This window comes from Ptychodera flava, chromosome 18 (genome assembly GCF_041260155.1).
Source record: "Ptychodera flava strain L36383 chromosome 18, AS_Pfla_20210202, whole genome shotgun sequence".
Lineage (NCBI taxonomy): Eukaryota > Metazoa > Hemichordata > Enteropneusta > Ptychoderidae > Ptychodera > Ptychodera flava.
In genome coordinates, this window is record NC_091945.1 from 26,427,631 (window position 1) to 26,447,017 (window position 19,387).

The 19,387-nt window shown below is 37.6% G+C and overlaps 1 protein-coding gene across 2 annotated transcripts in view; it reads left to right on the forward strand.

Annotated features, from left to right (window-relative positions):
* Positions 1-19,387, forward strand: part of LOC139117261 (neuropeptide Y receptor type 1-like) — a 67,751-nt gene that overhangs the window by 35,734 nt on the left and 12,630 nt on the right. For both annotated transcript variants that reach the window (XM_070680207.1, XM_070680208.1), the window contains 2 exons: positions 5,653-5,770; positions 5,939-6,199. In XM_070680207.1, coding sequence (XP_070536308.1) covers positions 5,968-6,199 — 232 coding nt within the window. In that variant the 5' untranslated portion in view covers positions 5,653-5,770; positions 5,939-5,967. The remainder of the gene's footprint in view (positions 1-5,652; positions 5,771-5,938; positions 6,200-19,387) is intronic.

Below are 19,387 nucleotides of genomic sequence, written 5' to 3' on the forward strand. Positions count from 1 at the left end.
CTTGATGATACTTGCAACAAATATTGATCTGATATATACCTAATTATACTTTGAAGCATTGGGCAGTGTCAAGTTAACAAATAGGTCATTTGCATATTTTATGAAGTTTAGTAATTAGTGATATAACTCCAAAATAACTGCACCAAATGTGATGAAATCTGCTGCACATACTGATCCGAGAGATATCTAATTGTGGTGTAGAGCGTTTAGTTGTGTAAAGTTAATTAAGGGTTTATTTGCATATTTAATGAACTTTGTAATTAGTGATATTACTATAAAATTACAGCGTTAAATTTGATGAAACTTGCTACAGATGTTGATCTGATAAATATCCAATTGTACTGAGAAGCATTGAGCAGTGTCAAGTTAATAATTAGCTCATTTGCATATTCCAAAAAGTCTTATAATTAGTCATATAACTCCGAAATAACTGCATCAAATGTGATGAAAACTGCTGCATATACTGATCTGACAGATATCTAACTGTGTTGTAAAGCATTTAGTAGTATAAAGTTAATTAAGGGTTCATTTGCATATTTAATAAACTTTGTAATTAGGTATATAACTCTGAAATTTTGGCACTAAAATTTTGTGAAACGTGCTACAGATATTGATTTGATAAATATTTAATTGTGCTATGAATCATTGAACAGTGTCAAGTTAATTTAGGGTTTATTTGCATATTTAATGAACTTTATAATAAGTGACATTACTCTAAAATTACAGCATTAAATTAAATAAAACATGCTACAAATGTTGATCTGATGGATATCTAATTGTCCCATAAGGCATTGAGCAGTGTCAGGTTAATTGACAGCTCATTCGCATATTAAATAAAGTTTTTGTAATTAGTGATTAAACTCTGAGAGTACTGTGCGAAGTTTTAAAAAAGCCTGCTACATATAGTGAAAACATATATCTCATTGTTCTGTGAAGCGTACTACTATTAATGAACCTGTTGTAAAACACGTGAGCATATTCAGTTCATATCTGGTTTCTATTTGTATCTCTTTCCCTTCCATATCTAATACTTGCTTATCTAACTTTTACCTTCATTAGGTCTAATGGATTTCTCTCGTCACATCATTTATTATCATTTGTGTTATTTTTTGTAATTTCCTTCTTTGTGTAATATACTCGTATTGAGTTTCCAATACCCTGGACCATTAATACTTTTTCGCAAACTAATTTCTTACGAAATGGCATTATGGCCTGTTCTAATGGCCGGACGAATATCCACTGAAATAACATCGGAAATTAATTCTTGGGCAAGTAACCAATAATCAAGTCGACTGGCAAGACCGTATTTCACTTGTCTCCACGTAAACTGAGATTTTTCAGGATTTAACTCTTGCCAGACATCACATAAATTGAATGATTTCAACACTTTACAGTTTCTTTGATTTAACTGAGTGACATTTTGTACCAACTGAATCAGACTGAGGATCTAACACAGTATTAAAGTCGCCTCCAATAAGAACATAATCATCGTTGTTTCCATTTTTTTGGATCCAACTAATGAATGAAGTGAAAAAGCACTCCCTCTCTCTAGATTGGTGTGGTGCGTAAATATTTACTATGGTAAATACCTCACCATGGATTTCAAGAGATACAAGCACTTCTCTACCATATTGGTCTCTTTTTGTACACTTTATCTCACATCTAACTTATCATCCACAATTATAGACACCTCTTTACTGTGCTTTGTACCAAATGAGTGAAACATTTCTCCTTTCAATTCTTTTTCGATTTGATCCTGAATCTGTTTGTCCTAGTAAGTTTCTTGTAAAAGTAACACCCGGGGCTGTTGTTCTCTACATCATCGAAATATTTGTTGCCTTTTCTCTGCTCCCCTTAGACCCCTGCAGTTCAACGACAAGAAGTGTATGCTATTTAAGCCTATAAATATTTTTTTACTACTTATCGCCTACGTTTAGTTTTCTTCCGCTTCTCTGTTTCTCTTCGTGTTCTTTGAGAGCCACCACGACTGTCTTTGGCGCGTATTGTTGATGCTGAACTTTCATTGTCAGAATCTAACACATCTTCATCAAACAGATGGGTAGAAGTCGATAGTTCTGTTAATGTACTGATGTGTTTTGACGGTTGACTGGGTCGGACATTGCGCTCTTATATGCCCACTTTCTCTACATACAATGGAGCTACGACATTCTGATTTTCGATGCCCACTTTTCAAGCAGTTGTAGCAGTAAGGTTCTGCGGTTGTGTACGTTTCACCCAGGGGCTTAGGCTCTTGCCTTTCTCTGTACAACATATTTACCAGAAAGGAACCCATTCAGATTTGCCAGTCTGATGATATAGGCTGTTTGAGCTTCTCGACAAACACAAAGCGATCTCCATTATCAATGCTTGTAAGCCTCCCATCTATTGTCCTTTTAGCTCTTATTACTGCTTTGACTTTCATTCCAAGTTCATCAAATTTCTATTGTATGACGGAATCACCGACTGACAGTGGTGAGTTTCTCACTATGATTGGATCTGATGTTTCCCTCTTCGATGTTAGAAAGGGATTTTCATCGTGCAGCCAGATCGTCTATGTAGCCGACACGAACACGAACCGTCTGATACCGACGATCAAATACTATGAAAAATGGTACAGAATGAGCTACAAAATCACTATCAGTTTTAAGTTGCAGGTAGAGTAAGTTTTTGACTTTGTATAAAATACTATAAATATAGTAGAAAGTGAGCAACCAGCTGAAAGTTAGTCGAGGAGACCTTAAACTTATACACTACGCATATCATTAGCATCTCATTGTCGGCTACCTGGACTATGTGCCCTTTTCTGCCGCGCATATTTATACCACCTGTCAAAAGTATTATTCTGTCCGCATTGACATTAGACTGGCAAGCACCCATAGGACACTGATTTTGATTTTTTGTCAAATGCAAATGTTCACGAGTTGTATGAAGGAGTCTTGAATGACGGACAGCACTACCGAATTCGTAGGGTTCGCTAACATTTCACTAGGGCACATGAAAAAAACTGATCCAGAAGTAAATATATGACGTGTAGGCGAAGCAGAAGTACAAAATTGCCTTTTTTAAGGACCGGGAAAATTGATTTCGTGGAATCAGTGGGTCTTCAGAACTGGAGTGCATCGAATCTTGAATGATTGCGAGCAGTCACTGTCGACTGTGCTCGCCACGATCACAGCATTTAAAAGGGTTGCTGGTAGAACGACAGAGGGGACTGTAAGCGTTGGACAGCAAGTGCACAGAGCAGTGATTCCCATTAAGCGAGTACTGCTGTGGAAGCCTCTTGTAACGATTTCCAATTGTACTGAGGCAAATTTACTTTCAGCATCCTGCAAATGGATAGTATATTAACAAAAATTGATGTTATTTCTAGCCAAAAGTGCTGTAACTCAAACCGAACGCGCAATAGACATTTCCAACGAATTTCGTGTCGCGAAGGCTTTAGCTATTCCAAATAAGCATACCAGGGTTCGACAGACCCAAAGCCGATGGCCTGCAAGCAGTGATCCTGTTTCGGCTCCATTGGTGAAAAATGCAAAGGAGATACATTTGTCATGTTCAATGTAAACGTTTAAATTCAAAAAGAGAGAAAACAATATATCTGTCAGACTCGGGTTCGACGTCATCCCATTATGTGTAGATTATCTCTCCCTTCAAGTGAGTGAAGGTTTGGTTTCGTTTCTGGAGCCGCGTTACACTTTCTCTTGCGGTGTTTACAGGCATTCAAAGATCGGGCGATGAAAATTGTTAGAGCCCACTCGCAGGAAGGTAAAATGTAAATGCATTGTTATTCTTTTAGGGCATTGTTACTGTGCATATGTTTTGTATTGTTTTGTTTTCTTGTGTAGCATTTAGAAATGCTCAAAATTTGTTCTGTCAACACTGCCTGTATACATAATGCCTCCAATATTGTTGACAGTTGGTAAAATTGATACTCCTGGTCATCAGTAACGTTATGTAACTAGTGAGAGATTTGGCTAGTAGTAGTACGTAAAAAATGTATAATATATTCGTCGCCTCCGAACGTTTGCCACAAAATCCAAGAAACGATCATTTTTCCTCAAGACAGAAGTCTGATGATTGCAGGATGCATGAAACTAAAGTAACAGATATTATTACTTTGTACTTGAAGTAATTTGTGTTATTATGTAAATTATATATATATATATATATATATATATATATATATATATATATATATATATATATATATATATATATATATATATATATATATATGCTTTCTGTAGTCACATATTCGAATTCCTATATTAGTTTGACTTCAGTAACATCGAATCACATCAATAAATTTACTGATTGGGACTATGTCATTTACAATGAGTTATTGTATTTATGTTTTGTGTACAACTTGGACGTTCTAGGTGATGCGTGATTACGTATTGTGTTATAAAGAACCATTACAAAAACAAGTAAATTGTATTGCCCTGAAAAATTTAAGTGTACTCAGGCAAACCCCTCCAGCATGAGTTGCCTGGGACTAATTTGCGAGTAATATCTATGCCTGGCGTTTTGAGAGATTTATGACTGGAAATGGGATTACTTAAAAAGTTGAAGAGTCCCTTTAAGGTAGTACGTGTCTCGAAAGTGAAAGACTGAAACTTTTGCTCAAACTTCCTCGGTGGAACTTTCAACCATTCTCTTACTAAATCTAAATTAAAATTCAGGGTCAAATTTTGATACTAGAGAAACAAATTACCTAAAATTTGCCGATATTTCTTTAAACTGGCCGCCATCCCCGTGGGAAAAAATGAAATTTTCATTTTCGAAAAAAACTAGTTTGGTTAAATTATTTCATACTCCAAGACCCCAAACAAGTGGTAGATCAGAAAAAATTTGTAAAATTGAGTCCTAATATCTGTCCCCAAGGTGCATTCTTCCTTGACTGTCTAGACGCTCCTTGTCTAGGTTCAAGTTGGCTTCTCGGGTGTCTGTGATTGGGTAGAGTGAAAGTGTTTCAATCAAAGAAAATTTCTCATTTATGATCAGATGCACCTGAATTTCAAAACTGTTCTTTTCATGACATGTAAAACGGATCCCCTAATCACTGGGCCCCGCAACGCTGCTAATTGTTGAGCAAAGTTTCAGCGAGAAAGGAAATAACGCCACAGGGATCAAGTTAGACTCTCCACAGTCGCTGTGCTTTGTTTTGTGCGCGCCGCGATGGGCCTGCATTCGAAGGCTGTGCAGCTGTGAGCACGCACTGCCAGATACAGCGACTGTCGGTTCTTGCAAGGATATGAATATTCATAAGGGTTGTGACTTCAAAGGAAAAACCTATCTAACTGGGCGGAGAGAATATATACCAGTAGCTGGTACACTTATATACGCAGTATGTTTTTATTTTTCATTTTTAATTTTATTTGGCTATGGTACTTGTCATTTGTTTTTTGATTAACGGATGTGTGGAGTTCTATAAAGTACCCGGATCAGGCAGAAATCCGACCGGTCGCTTGCAAGAACGTCCAGACCCTGGGATTCGCGTCGCGTCTCTGAAGGGCGCGCGCGTGTTCCAACAGGGAAGAACGCGAATCGCAGGGTCTCTGCCAGACTAGGATCAAGTAGGCCACACCCGCCATCTCAAACAAGGACGCACTATGATTGGTCGCTTTTATTTCTTTACGCATTAATTGGCAGACGACACTAGGGATGAAATGCAAGATATCTTACTCATCACCGTCATTCTTCGATGAGCATGCGAGGATTGAAGAGGTCGGACCTCGTTGTCAAACGTAGCCACCAATACAGCCCGTGTGTAAGTAGTAAATATATGTGTTCGGTTTGTGAGAATTTTAATTTAATTTAGTTAAATATTTAAAATGTAAATATGTACTATATAGATGAAATTGCATGAATATCTCTCTCTCTCTCTCTCTCTCTCTCTCTCTCTCTCTCTCTCAAAATTTGCAATTTTATCTCTCAGTTCTCCCTGGCCCGAAGGTCTCTTCAGGCATGACTGCGACTGAAGATGTTCCCGTTGCTGTGTTGGCACTACTGTCCATCATTGCCATCTCAGGCGCCACCAGCAACATTTTGGTTTGTTTGGTGTTAACGTGCACAAAGAAGATGCGAAACGCGACAACGCTGTTCATACTGAACTTGGCCGTCAGCGACATTTTGTACTCGTCAATAAGCATACCGTTGAAGCTTGTCAGTATAGCCAATAAACACTACTGGACGCTGGGTGAGTAACGTCTCTTTCATCTTTAAGCACCGAGCACCCGTACATGTTAGGCCAACATGAATTGTGCGATGACTAAGAGTGGTACTTATCAAACAACCTACAATTTGTTGAAATTCGCTTCACATTCAGTTTTAAACCCCCCCCCCCCAAAAAAAAAAAAACGTTTATCTTACATGTGCCGGGCTTTGCCTGTTTTTATTGTTTATTTGCTTCCTCGAACATTTGGTAATTGCATTTAAAGCGCCATTAGCCACAACTTTTGACATATTCCAAGAATTTTAACTATGTTGTAAAATACCGTACTTTACTCTTCCAGTAATGTTACATTGCTTACTGTTCCAACTAGCAATAAGCTTACAGTATGTAGCGCCTGCTGTTAAGTGCTGTTGACAACTGAATTTTCGTCCGGACTAGAATTCATTCAATTAGTAAAACTAACTTTGCATGTTGTACACGCTGTACGTATTGTGTTGATTAGGATAATACTGTTTACTTAAAATATTTTGAGAGAAGAAGAAGATTTTGATTTTTCAAATAAACGTTTATTACTAAAATTAGTCTCCTGTACAGACAAGTACATATCAAAACAATTCAAATTTTGAGACAAAAAGCAAAATGAAATCTGACAAATGCTTTATAGCAAATGATGGTCAATTACTGAAAATACTAAACAAAATTGGACTGTAAAAAATCAGCAAAAACTGCGAAATGACTATGAAACTGATGCTGGAGCGAGACGGAGAGAACTGGTGAAAGGGCAAACAGGTCACTTGCAACATGGGGAAGGAAACCAATTAAATCTGAAAAAAAGCACAATTTTGTTAATGACAAAAGGCAAGATGCGAGGTGCATGAAAAATCTCCACTGATATATATATATATATATATATATATATATATATATATATATATATATATATATATATATATATATATATATATATATATAAACATCCGAAACAAGAAAAAGTGACAGAAATTTGCGAGGAAATAGGACAGGAACACCTTACATCTTGCAGAAAAAAGCCACCTAACCGCCAATGAGAAGGGGTATATTGAGAAAACTTTTCGTTGGCATGTACATGCTTACGAAGAATCCTCCCAACTGACCACCCCCTTCCATTCCGTGAGGAGTACGGTGCCCAGGACGAGAAAGGATTTGGCAAAAGGGAAAGTGTGCTTAGAGGTGAAAGCATTTTCTTTACAACAAAATTGAATCAATAGTAAAAGTTCCATCAATGTCTACAGAAGCAATGACGTCATTAATACACCAAATGTTTTTGAAAGCACTTATGTTTGAATTGAGCGTGAAGTAATTATATTCTTCTAAAATGCGAGCACAAACTCGCCTTTTAAAAACAGAAACAAGCGTATTACTGATTGAGGGATCATGACCATTAATTGCATTTCGTCTTGTTACATGAATTGCAATTTTAGCTGTCGTAAAAAGGAAATTTAAAAGCGCAAAAGTATTCTTGTCCATGTATGATTTATCAAAGGGTGGGCCTAAAACAAACCACCAGAATAAAATCTTGCATTCCTGACCAAGAAAAAGGTGACAGAGTTTACGAAGGAGAATGAACAAGGGAGAAAGACGAGGGCATTCTAAAAATATGTGTAAAAGGTCATCTCTGGCACTACAGAAAATACAATCAGAGGATGAGCTATACCCAGAATGGAACATAAACGAGCCAGTTGCGTACGCACCGTGGAGAAGACGCCATTGAAGATCTCCTTCTTTTTTGGGAATTGGACTGAGATAACAAGAAGTGAATAAAGGTTTGATATTTTCCGTAAGTGAAAGCAGATCTCTCCAAACTGTATCTTGACGTTTATTGTTCCTATGAAAATTTGACATAATCAAGAATTTATAAATGCTACCCTTTTTAAAATTTATACAAGGGACAATTCAAAATAATATGGTCATCAGTGCCTTTACAAATAAGTTCGAAAGAGTACGAAGGACGATGACAAGAATGAACGTCATCCAAATCAACTTCCTCTTCAAAATAACTTTGGATTTTGTTTTTCCAATCACAGGCATGCCGGAAAATGCCGAGAGAGTTTGACTGGTTAAGAAGGGCTTGACTACGCAGTTTCTGCGTAGTGAAGCTTCATTACGTATTCATGGTGACCCCTGGCCAGCTGTCAATAACTTTGGGGGCTTTTTTCTTTTGGCCTGCTTTGCATATGCGTCGTTGGACACGACCTGCCAATCACCCAGGTAGTCAAGTAAACTATTAATTGACTGTTTACCGACCCAATTAACACTATCCAGCAGTATCAGTCATATTTTAATCGCCTGGCCCGGGTGGGCACAACGTAGGAACGCGTGTATTTCTGTGTGTACGTTTCACTTGTGGTGTTGTTTGTACCATCGTGTGTCCTTGTTTCACCTACAGCATTACCTTCAAGGTGACAGGCTTACTATTAATGTTCAGTATCATTGCACCGAGTTCTGCCCACGGTGAAAACCACCTGTTTTGCCTACTAATTACTGCCCGTCGCTGCCCGTCCTGAATGTAGCCTATCTATAGCTACAGTAATCACATAAATCATTTATCAGTTTTGATATATACTCCTAAATTGTAAGTTTGATCAAAATCGAGACCACATTCAAGGGCTATGCAGACTGTCCATGTTAGCACACATAGTGACAAGAAGGCGGCAAACACCTACTCACCAAGCACATCGAATCGGCGAAAAGAAGCATAAAAAGCTAGGCTTATCGCCAAAACAAACGCGCCAAGTGCTAACAAAAACCCATACCAAGCGGCCCTTTTCAGGGCCACCAAATACTCCAAAAAGCGAACTACCAAAAAATACGATAAGATGACATAGAACACACAAACACTTAAAGAAATAACAAAAATCGTACACATAACAAACAACTGAAACACAACATTAAATACAAAATAAACAATCACAGTAACGTAACAGAAAACATGGCCGTGGAAATAAATCAGCTATTTCCAAAGAAAAGCCGACAACAACATGATATTCAACAACAACCTATCATCGCTCAAACTATGAAACTCCGAAAAATAGTAATAGGCAAAAGCCTTAAAATTCATTCGGACACCAACAAAACCAAACAGAATAAAAGCACCTCAGGATTTCAACAAATAAAGTCGTATAATGTGACTACGCTACATCGTGAGACACAAACAATCGCAACAACACCAATTCAAAGAAAAGTCAAATTGGACTCCACGAACAACAAAAAAACAAAAACTTGAAAGCTATCTGAAGCTGCTAAACTCGCACTTCTAGAGATACCCTTTCAAACAAGGAAACAAAACATGTCGCGTGCCAAAAGAATCGCGATAAACCAGCTTGCAAACATTGGACAAATTTTGGGAAAATAACCCTTCGACAAGGGTCGGTTTTTCGTTATTGTCAACAAAAACGATTACGTACTCGAATGCGAAAGGCAATTACGTAACACTCAGTATTATACACAACGAGCCAGAACAAACAGTAAACGAAGTTAATGAACTATTATTAAAATGTACGAGAACAAGCACATCAACCAGGATACTTGTAAGTATCTTGATCCAATAAACATAAAATCCGTACCCCGCAGTGGTACTTATTGCCTGAAAATTCACAAACCTCCGCAAAAATCTAAAAGACACACCAGTCAAAACAAAATTTACCGAAGTAAAGAAATATAGATAAAACAAACCGAACCGCCAAACGGACTCACAACGTGACCAAAATTAATATACTTGCCTCGCTAATCGGAAAGCAAGACCACTAAAATGCATTAAAATAAATTTTCACAAACACAAACTAAGGAAAGAATCTACACTGCGACTGATGAGAAACCACACTCGGGTTTCGAAACGCAAGCGTCAAAGGGCGACTCTATCAACTTTTGTAACAACATAGGTCCGGCTGCGTCTCGCCATAAGCTTTCCCCACACAAACAAAACATTACCGTACACACTAATCCAAACTTCTCTACAAATATCCAAAGCGAAACAAACATTTCATTAACACAAACAATCGGATAAGAATATAGGAACACATTTTCGAAACGAATCAAACACAAACTCGACACAAAAACATTTAGGATAGTTAGGTGGGGAGCCTGTTTCACATTTTTTTATACTGTCTATGATCTAAAAATAAAGTCATCTGCCACTTTTTCTGTATACGCGGTTTGGCAAAACTCATCTCTTCAATCGAAAGTCGGGCGATTTCATGGTTCTTTGGGGCACTTAAGTGTACGTCGAGCTTAAGGAATGTAGTTACATTCGCGATGTTTTATTCGAAAATTATTTATTCCTTCAAAGGCAAATGCACATAATTTATGCTGTTGGAAATACTGGCCGCTCATAAACAAGACAATAAACTCAATATATGTGCATTTTTACTTATATTGTCAAAGTACCACCGACACCCACAAAAAAACCAAATGGTTCAGTCCATGTATTTGCAACTCTGCCATCCGACTGGTCAAAAGGAAATCAACCATAGGTGTCTTTTGGCACGCGTATACGCCAGTCACCTAGGCGACGGTAATCTGCACCACTTATCACCATCGGGAAGGTACTCCTCCCCATATACCACTGGTGATCCCACCCTCAAGGCACTGCGTCATTCGACCAAGCATTGTTATTGTAATTTCCTGCATAAAATTAACAGCGAGGTCAACCGGTCAAACTCTCTCGGCATTTTCTCTCATGGGGAATAGAGTCGACCAACGTCTTGACAGTATTTGTTAAAATTCTATCCGAATGAATAGAAACAATGTTTTTAAAGTGGCTTGGGGAGCGCCAAGATTTTTGGAAAGGGTCAAAAAGATCTCCAACTTTTGTAATGCCAGCACTGATAAAGTGATTAACAAGAGTACTATCAAGAGGGTCTGTAAAACTAACACAATCGTTGAAAAAAGGGCTTCATGGAAGATATCTTTGATTGAAAGGGGTCCACCTTTTCTCAGGAAAATACATGACTTCCAGACTCTCAAAAGTTCAAGATAAAAATTAGGAAGATAATCTGGAACAGACTGATAATTCACTGTAAAAAATTGAGAGGTGTACTTGAGATTACCAACATTCCGAACATAAAAATCAGCAAACAAAAATGAAGGATGATCAAGACCTGAATACAAGTATCTTTGAAGATAATTTAATCTGAAAGCTTTCACACGTGAAGAGAGATCGATGAGATTTTGCCCTCCTAACTTCAATGGAGCAAAAATTGTACGACTTGGCAACCAATGTTTTCCTTGCCAGAAGAAATCAAGAAATTTGTGCTGAATTTCATCAATGATAAAAGCAGGAGGACAGAGGCAAATTAAACGGTGAAAGAGTTTAGTTGCAGCAAGTTGATTAATAACGATAACACGGCCTTGGAATGACATAGCAGGAGCATATCTATTCCACCAAGATAACTTATTGTCAATCTTTGTAACACACTCACTCCATTTTTTTGAAAAATACTCGTTACTGTTACCCAAATAAGTACCAAGGACTTTGAGCACAATACTATTCCAAAGAATTTCAAGCGGATGATCAGCACGCCCACGCCATGAGCCGACCCAAAGACCTTGGGACTTACGATAGTTAATTTTTGCATTACTGGCATGCTCATAGACAGAAAACCAATATTTAAACCTCAAAAAATCAGTATCACAAGTTACAAGAGTATTAACGTCATCAGCATAAGCTGAAAGTTTACATTTACGATCACTTGAATTTGGAATCATAACACCTTGAATACTGTCATCTTGTCTTATTCTGTGTAAAAGAGGTTCAATAACAATTGCATACAGCTGCCCCGATAATGAGCAACCTTGCCTTATACCACGTGAAAACTGAACTGGAGCAGTAAGGGAACTGTTAACACGAACAAGACTATCAGTTTGAGTATACAGAAGTTTAATAAAATTGATGAAATTTTCACCAAACCCGAACGCATGCAGAGTTTGAAAAAGATAATGATGACTGACACGATCAAAAGCTTTTTCCTGATCTAAAGAAAGAATACCAAGAGGAAGATTCATATCATTATGAAAATGAATGCAATCCCTAATTAAATGAATATTGTCAAAAATCTATCTGCCTGGAAGAGTATAACTTTGATCTACATGAATGATATCTTGCAAAACCTGCTTTAAGCGAAGCGATAAAGCTTTAGTGAAAATTTTATAATCAGAGCAAAGCAAACTGATAGGTCTCCAGTTCTTAAGAAGGGAGTTATCACCTTGTTTCGGAAGGAGTGTGATAACAGCTCTACGACAGGACGTTGGAAGAAGGCCATCGGAAATTGACTTTTGAAAAACCTGGTGAAAATCGTTCCCCAATAGAGACCAGAATTTTTTATAAAATTCACAAGGAATGCCATCAACACCAGGTGTTTTACCATTCGCAATGTTCTTGAGTGCAAAGGTGTACTCATCAAGACTAATGGGTTCATTTTAATATGCCAATGAAGTAGACGACCCTGGACGACACTTTTTACAGAAACCACATCAACATTTTTGTTACGTGGAAACAGCACTGCAACCCCAGCAGAATTACTAGTACCATGAGAGAAATAAATAGGCGCGCGCCAAACTACTTGCCACTGCGCCTGATTAGCTACTGTAGAATGGGTTTCTTGTAAAAAATAAAAATCAGCATAATGATTGGACTTCAACGAAGACAAAATGTTATACCGTTTCAAAGAATCATGGCAACCATTAACGTTCCAAGAAATGAAACTTGCCATCACTAGACAAGCAAAAACAAGAACGATTTTACTTCCCATGTTTAGTAATAGCCAAGCTTTTACATTGTCTAACATGTTGTTGTAACTTTGCCACAAGTTTCTGGATACAAACTTTTTGTTGACTAGTGACAATATCTGACCTGCGTAAGTTAGAAAATGACTTTATGAGAACTTTAAAATCTGAGCAGTAATCTTTACATTTTTCTATCATATTTTTAGAGCCTTTAATGTCTTCTAAAAACTCAAGCAAATTAGACGGCTTGATTTGTAGCTTTTCTTGAAATTCTGATAAGTCAGAAATTTCAGACGCAACAGACTCATTGTCATGATCAGACATTTCGCTGAGAACATCAAAGGAGTTTGATGTTTTCACTCCTGACCAAATAAGCTGATTTTGAGAAGCTTTTCTTGGAGACTGTGACTGAGAAATAAACAAATCCTGAGACTCATTTACATTGATATCTGAAAAAGGAGTCTCAGGAAACTCAAGTGATTGAGACTGAATAAGTGAAGATGATGACGAAGAAGGGGGGTCGAATGATAAAACGGGAGTAGAGGGGAGCGGAGAATACGAAGGCGAAGCAGGGGTTCGTACCCTGTCTTCATCGGCATGGACGTTAACGTTTGCAGCAGAGTTAACACCTTTTTCTAAGTTCTCTTGAGCGTCAGTGGGTTGACTGTTTTTACTGGTGAGAGGTCTTTGATCAACAGAATTTTCATCAACAGATGTGACTTTGTGAGCTGACTCTGATTGTGCCTCATTGTTTTCGACAAAGCGAGTTGACGTTGAGGCGTTACTTGAAGTTGAGGTGTTAATTTCTGTGGTATTGATATGCTGATTAACACCTTCATTTGCATTTGCTTCACTTTCGAGAACATCCATTAAACCTGAGTTTTCATCCACACAATTATTGTCTTTTTGAACATTTTCAGTGTCATTATCGTTGTTTTCTGACGATCTATGATCATGATAGTTAGGACAACGTTTACGGATATGACCTATTAGTCCACAATGAAAACAACGCAGTTCATCTACAGAAACGTAAACGGAATAAAAACGGTCATCATACACCACTGATGTTCTCATTGTGTAACAAAACATGAACTTGTCGTCTAAACGACTTCACATGTTTCAGCGAAACATTTTTACAACCAAGAGGGATTGCTCTTAAATGTCCAACAACTCTACCAAGTTTCCATAAATGTTCCTCCAAAACTTCAACAGGAATGAAAGGCGGAACATTTGACAGAATTAATTTTGAGGCCGGTTTCACCATGTGTTCCACATCGACTAATTCATCAAACAAAGCAAACTTGGATTCAACAATACTTTCAACATTACCGAGTGTTGCTAAGAACACAACAACGGACTTATTCATTCTAGATGCAGCAATAACATTTTCACTTCCGACTTTCTTTGCAATCTCTTCAACATAGCTTTCAACGGGAACACCTTCAATATTAGTACACCTGACAGCATGCTTGCGTGTCAGATTCCAAAATGGCTTGTCCTCCCGGGCGGCCATATTGCCGACCACGGGTTAACAAATGACAAAAAATAAAATCGAAGGAAATCCGCCTAGTCGAAGATGAAACCGGACCGGAAACAAGACCCCAAAGAACTTAACACTACTCACAACATAAACTGATGACAATTGACGAAGGATGGCACTTCTCACAGGTAGAAAATCAAAACAAGTAGGAGCCCTTCTTCTGTACGTCTATCCAATATGGCGGAAGAAGAAGAAGAAAAGATTATTCTCTTAAACAAAAAATGTGAAAATATAAGCAAACGCCATAGTTGTTTTTCCAGTGTCAACAATGAATTGCTTTGTCCGGGATGTCACGCACCGTCTCCCTTCGAGGGAATATAGCTACCGTACCGTAGGGACGTCGGGATACAGAAACAGTGTAGCGGCTCATAGTCTTTAAAGAGAACACCTTTTATTTCTTACACATGGATGTTAAACACTGCCAGGCGTTGTTCCTTCTGCGCTTGTGTTCGTAAAGACACCTCCTACATACAATCTGTACAGAGGCTATTTACATGCAACTGAAATGTAAACTCGTCATATCGTCCTCTGTGCATGTGGATATCAAGTGTGATCAGACCCTCTCACACTGCTACGCCAGTATCATTTATGGCCTTTTTTGGCGAGCTCTTGACTCAACAATACAGCAAAGCTATATCTTCTATCATTAACAAAGAAGGACTTGTATGAGTAATGCCTTCATGACCGCTTTATCAACTGTTCTAGTTTCTGAAATCATATAGATGTGATAGACACTACTGACATATTATTAACCCCTTGAGTGCTGTAATTTTTCCCACCAAAATGTTAGTGCAACGTACATTTTTACGATTTTTATGAATTTTTCTGTAATTTTTTTATTATTTTGGATCAAACGGACACCACATTTCATTGGCTACTGGTTTTCATCAAAATCTTGGCAAAAATCTAAATTAAATTTGACTGGGTACATTTTATAAAGGCGACAAAAGTTTACTCTGGCGCTAAAAGGTTAACACGCTATATTGGCATTCTTGCTTTCACGTATCTTCAGCTAGCAGATTCTGAGTAGCTTTAGAAAAGCTATACAACTACATGTAGGTCAGTGCTGATTTGATCAGGCACTCATGTATGGTGGGATCGTCAAATTTACTTCGATATTGGAGGCAATGGTAATCTGCGAAATGGCGAAATGGCGAAATCACGATTTTTTCCAAATAACAAAATGAGGAAATAAAGAAACTACACACACAGAAATTACCTGCCACCTAGAGTATGCTTTATAATCGTCTTCTTCTCTTACTAGTACAACATTACATGTAAAACGCCATGTTGAACATTGCTGAAATTGGCCTCGCAATCAGATTCAGTTTCGAGTAACTGAACAAACAGCTGGCATATGTTTTTTTCCAAACTGACCTAAGTCTTTATCTGTCACATGAAAAATATTTCGACCACAAGTTTATTACTGGCATGTGTTTTGCAGTATAAAGATAATGGCTGTATTTCAGCATTAAAGTGACTTTTTTAATATAAACATTTTCTGGTAAAAGAGATCTAAGGGACGAACCTTTACATACTGGGAGGGCGTTGTCAGAAACGGAAAAAAAAATAACATTCGCCGTAGACTGAACATGGGTCATGGTGCACAGTACAATAAATTACCCACAATTCTCTTCGATTTGTATCCTTGGAGGTTTCTTTTCTTATAACTTTTTCAGTTTTGTATGCAAGCAATAATGTGCAGCATCAGAATAATTGATAAATAATATCAAGTAAAAGTACGGTTAGAAATTTCAGTGAAAGTTTCCAAATAACCATTAAACAACCATGGAAATCACGTTCTGTAGGTCCTACAAATGCCATACTTTTTAGGTAGCAAGTTACGACGAACTGAAGGGTCATTGTCTGAGAAAACTTTGAATGCAAATTTCTTTTGTCATTTCCATTGGAAATAATCAATATCCTTTTGTTTCAAAAAACAGGTGCGACTAGTCTCCCTAATTTCCATTACATTATTCTGTATGGCTGAAGACACAATCAGTGGAAAATTTTATTAAAAAATGCTATCTCCTCTCTCGATCTTGCGTTATTTTCCAAACCATTTAAAATGAGAATTGAGAAGAATGGTTTCCTTAAAAGTACGGTTTCAGAATTTTTGCAACTAGTCTATGAATTTGTCTACACATGGGAGACCTGGTAGACTTCTCTGGGGAATCTCTGAGGATACAAATCCCAATGAATTATCGGAAATCTACTGTACTGTGTGGTGTCATTTGTATATTTTGGCACAGATTGTGAACTACATAAGCTTAAGGGTTTCTAGAGGGTTGTTTACATAAGCAGATTACAATGTGTAAAATATGATTTTATTAAACATAATCATAATTTATAAGTGATCATAATTATAACAACAATGGGGTTTCCAGAAGGTATTTACACAAAGTAGACGTCATTGTTTGTAAAAAAGCAATATTTTATTATTCTGTAACGTTCATATTAATAATTTATCAATATTCATAATTAATTTTTGATCATAGCTGGAAATATCAACACAAATAATGTCTAATTAGCCTGTGACTAATCCGCTTTCACTGTGCACATTCTAACGCGTCCGAGTCGTTGCACGGACAAATGCTACCTTTTGAGTAATAATTCTCGATTGAGTGTTGTGAAAGCCCTTTGATAGCAATCACGGAGCCTGGTATCAAAACCGAAATTTTTATGTTTTTTTTTCACTATGCATCAGAGCGTTTGGTTACGGTTCGAACTGCCAATACGTGATTTTCACGCACAAAATGTGCAGCTACATAGGTAGGCGTTCCCTAGCACATCACCTCCGTCGAAGCAGACACAAATTGTCCTTGGCTGTGTTTAAGCTGACGCAAAAGGATGATTCTGAGTGGGCTCAAGCATAGAGTGGCTTCTTCAAGAGTCATGTCACATTCATGGAAACCAGATGTCTACTACGAGCACGAATTAACAATTCGCATTTCCAAGGGCAGCGGCGACAGCAAAATTTTCCTTTAGAAGGCTTATAATAATAATAATAATAATAAACTTTATTTCGAGAACCAGCTCATATTACACACTAAAAAGACTAAAAAAAAGAAAGACTAAAACAAACCAACAGAGCAACAATTTAAAAGCAATCTCTGTACAATATTTTCCAAAAAGCACTATTAAGACGCACATACATAGACAACGCAGCAGCAATTAATGGGTTTTCGCTTTTTTCCAATCTTAAATAAAACCTGGAACGCAAGGTGCGTTGCTTGCTTTCAAAGGTCATGATATTATTATATACAAAAGTACCCGTTATACTCAATTTTCGGTCAACCCGTAACAGGATTCTGAAAACGTTGTTGTATGCAACTCGGACATCATTTATGCACTTTTTCGTGAAAAGACGCCATAAATGCGAACAATACATAGTACAATATGCTTGAAACAAAGTTATTTTGACTGAATAGGAACAGTTCGAAAATTGACGAACAAGAGAATTGGCATTAATATAAGACGACCTCATCTGACGCTTCATGTCGTCAATATCGTTACCCATACAATTCAAAATTACTCCAAGGTATGAATGCTTATCAACAAAAGACAAAATGGTATCATTAAGGTAGACACTGGGGATATGGACAATTTTTAGCCGATCTGGAATAACGGCAAGGCATTTCGATTTTTCGGATTAAAGATAATATCGTGAATAACAGCATAACTAGAACACGTTTTCAAAAGGCTATTGAGACCTTTAACAGTTGGACAAATCAAAACAATATTGTCAGCATATAACAGATGGTTAATGCACATACCACCAACGTGGCAACCAACTTTTGTATTGGTGAGCAAATTACTCAGGTTATCAATGTATACAGAAAAGAGACGGGGAGATAGAGTACCACCCTGGCTACCACCATTGCGGTTCTGATAAAACAGACCCCCATTTAACACGAAATTCTTGATGTCTGTACCGAGGAATTTTCCTTCAAATGCTGTGATATCTACAAGGCTCTTAATTATTACGCAGCGCTATACCAAGTTCAAATGTTCATAGAATAGAATCGATCGTAGGCTATTTTGTAATTTTGTAATTTTGATGTTCTTAAAATAAAGAGAGACAGCGTCACACACGGACGTGTATGTAAGTAAACCTTTCCAAGTGCGCCCTCATATCTTTTCTAACGACGATTCTTTGTTCTGTTCGTAAAATAAGGTTTCTAGCTTGACACGCTTACATATATGATTGGGACGAACCATTCTATTTGTAGGTGGTGTTAAAATTTGATAAATAATATTTGTTCTGGTGGCGACATTTTGAAACCAACTCAGAGCATTTGTTTAACAGTGTAGATTTGTCAGCATTGATAATGTGCAGCTTTTCTGATATACAAAGATTAGATCGCTTGCTTATGCTATAGTAGCTCGATGCTTCGTCAATGATTGACCACGAAATGTCAAAGACTTTGTCCTTACTTCTTAAGTTCCATACAAAATTTGACAACTCGGTATTGTTTTTGTATCTGTCGTTACGGAACGATTGCATGTGGTTAGTGTAGCGCGTCTTGAAGGTGTTATCAGTGAGGCCGATGTAAACCCTCTCTGCGTTGTCCTCCATTGATACTTTGGCCTTGTAAACCACGCCTTTGACTTGACAGTTACCCTTCAAGGGGCATGCCGACTTGAGCCGGCAATTACAATCAGCTGGTTGATCCTTACGTTGTTCTCCGGTGATTTCCCTCTTATTATGCGATTTGATTATACTTGTGAAGTTTAGACTCCTTTGGAAAATGTTTGTCAACTAGTTGAAGAAATTTGCTGATATTAGTTTCCACGTTCTTGCTGAAAAGGGGGGGGGGTTTGAACCACGTGATATGACGTTTCCTGTTATTGTTTCTCCTCGCTGATTGGTTGATCTCGACATACTCAATTTGTTCGGTGTATCCGCTTGT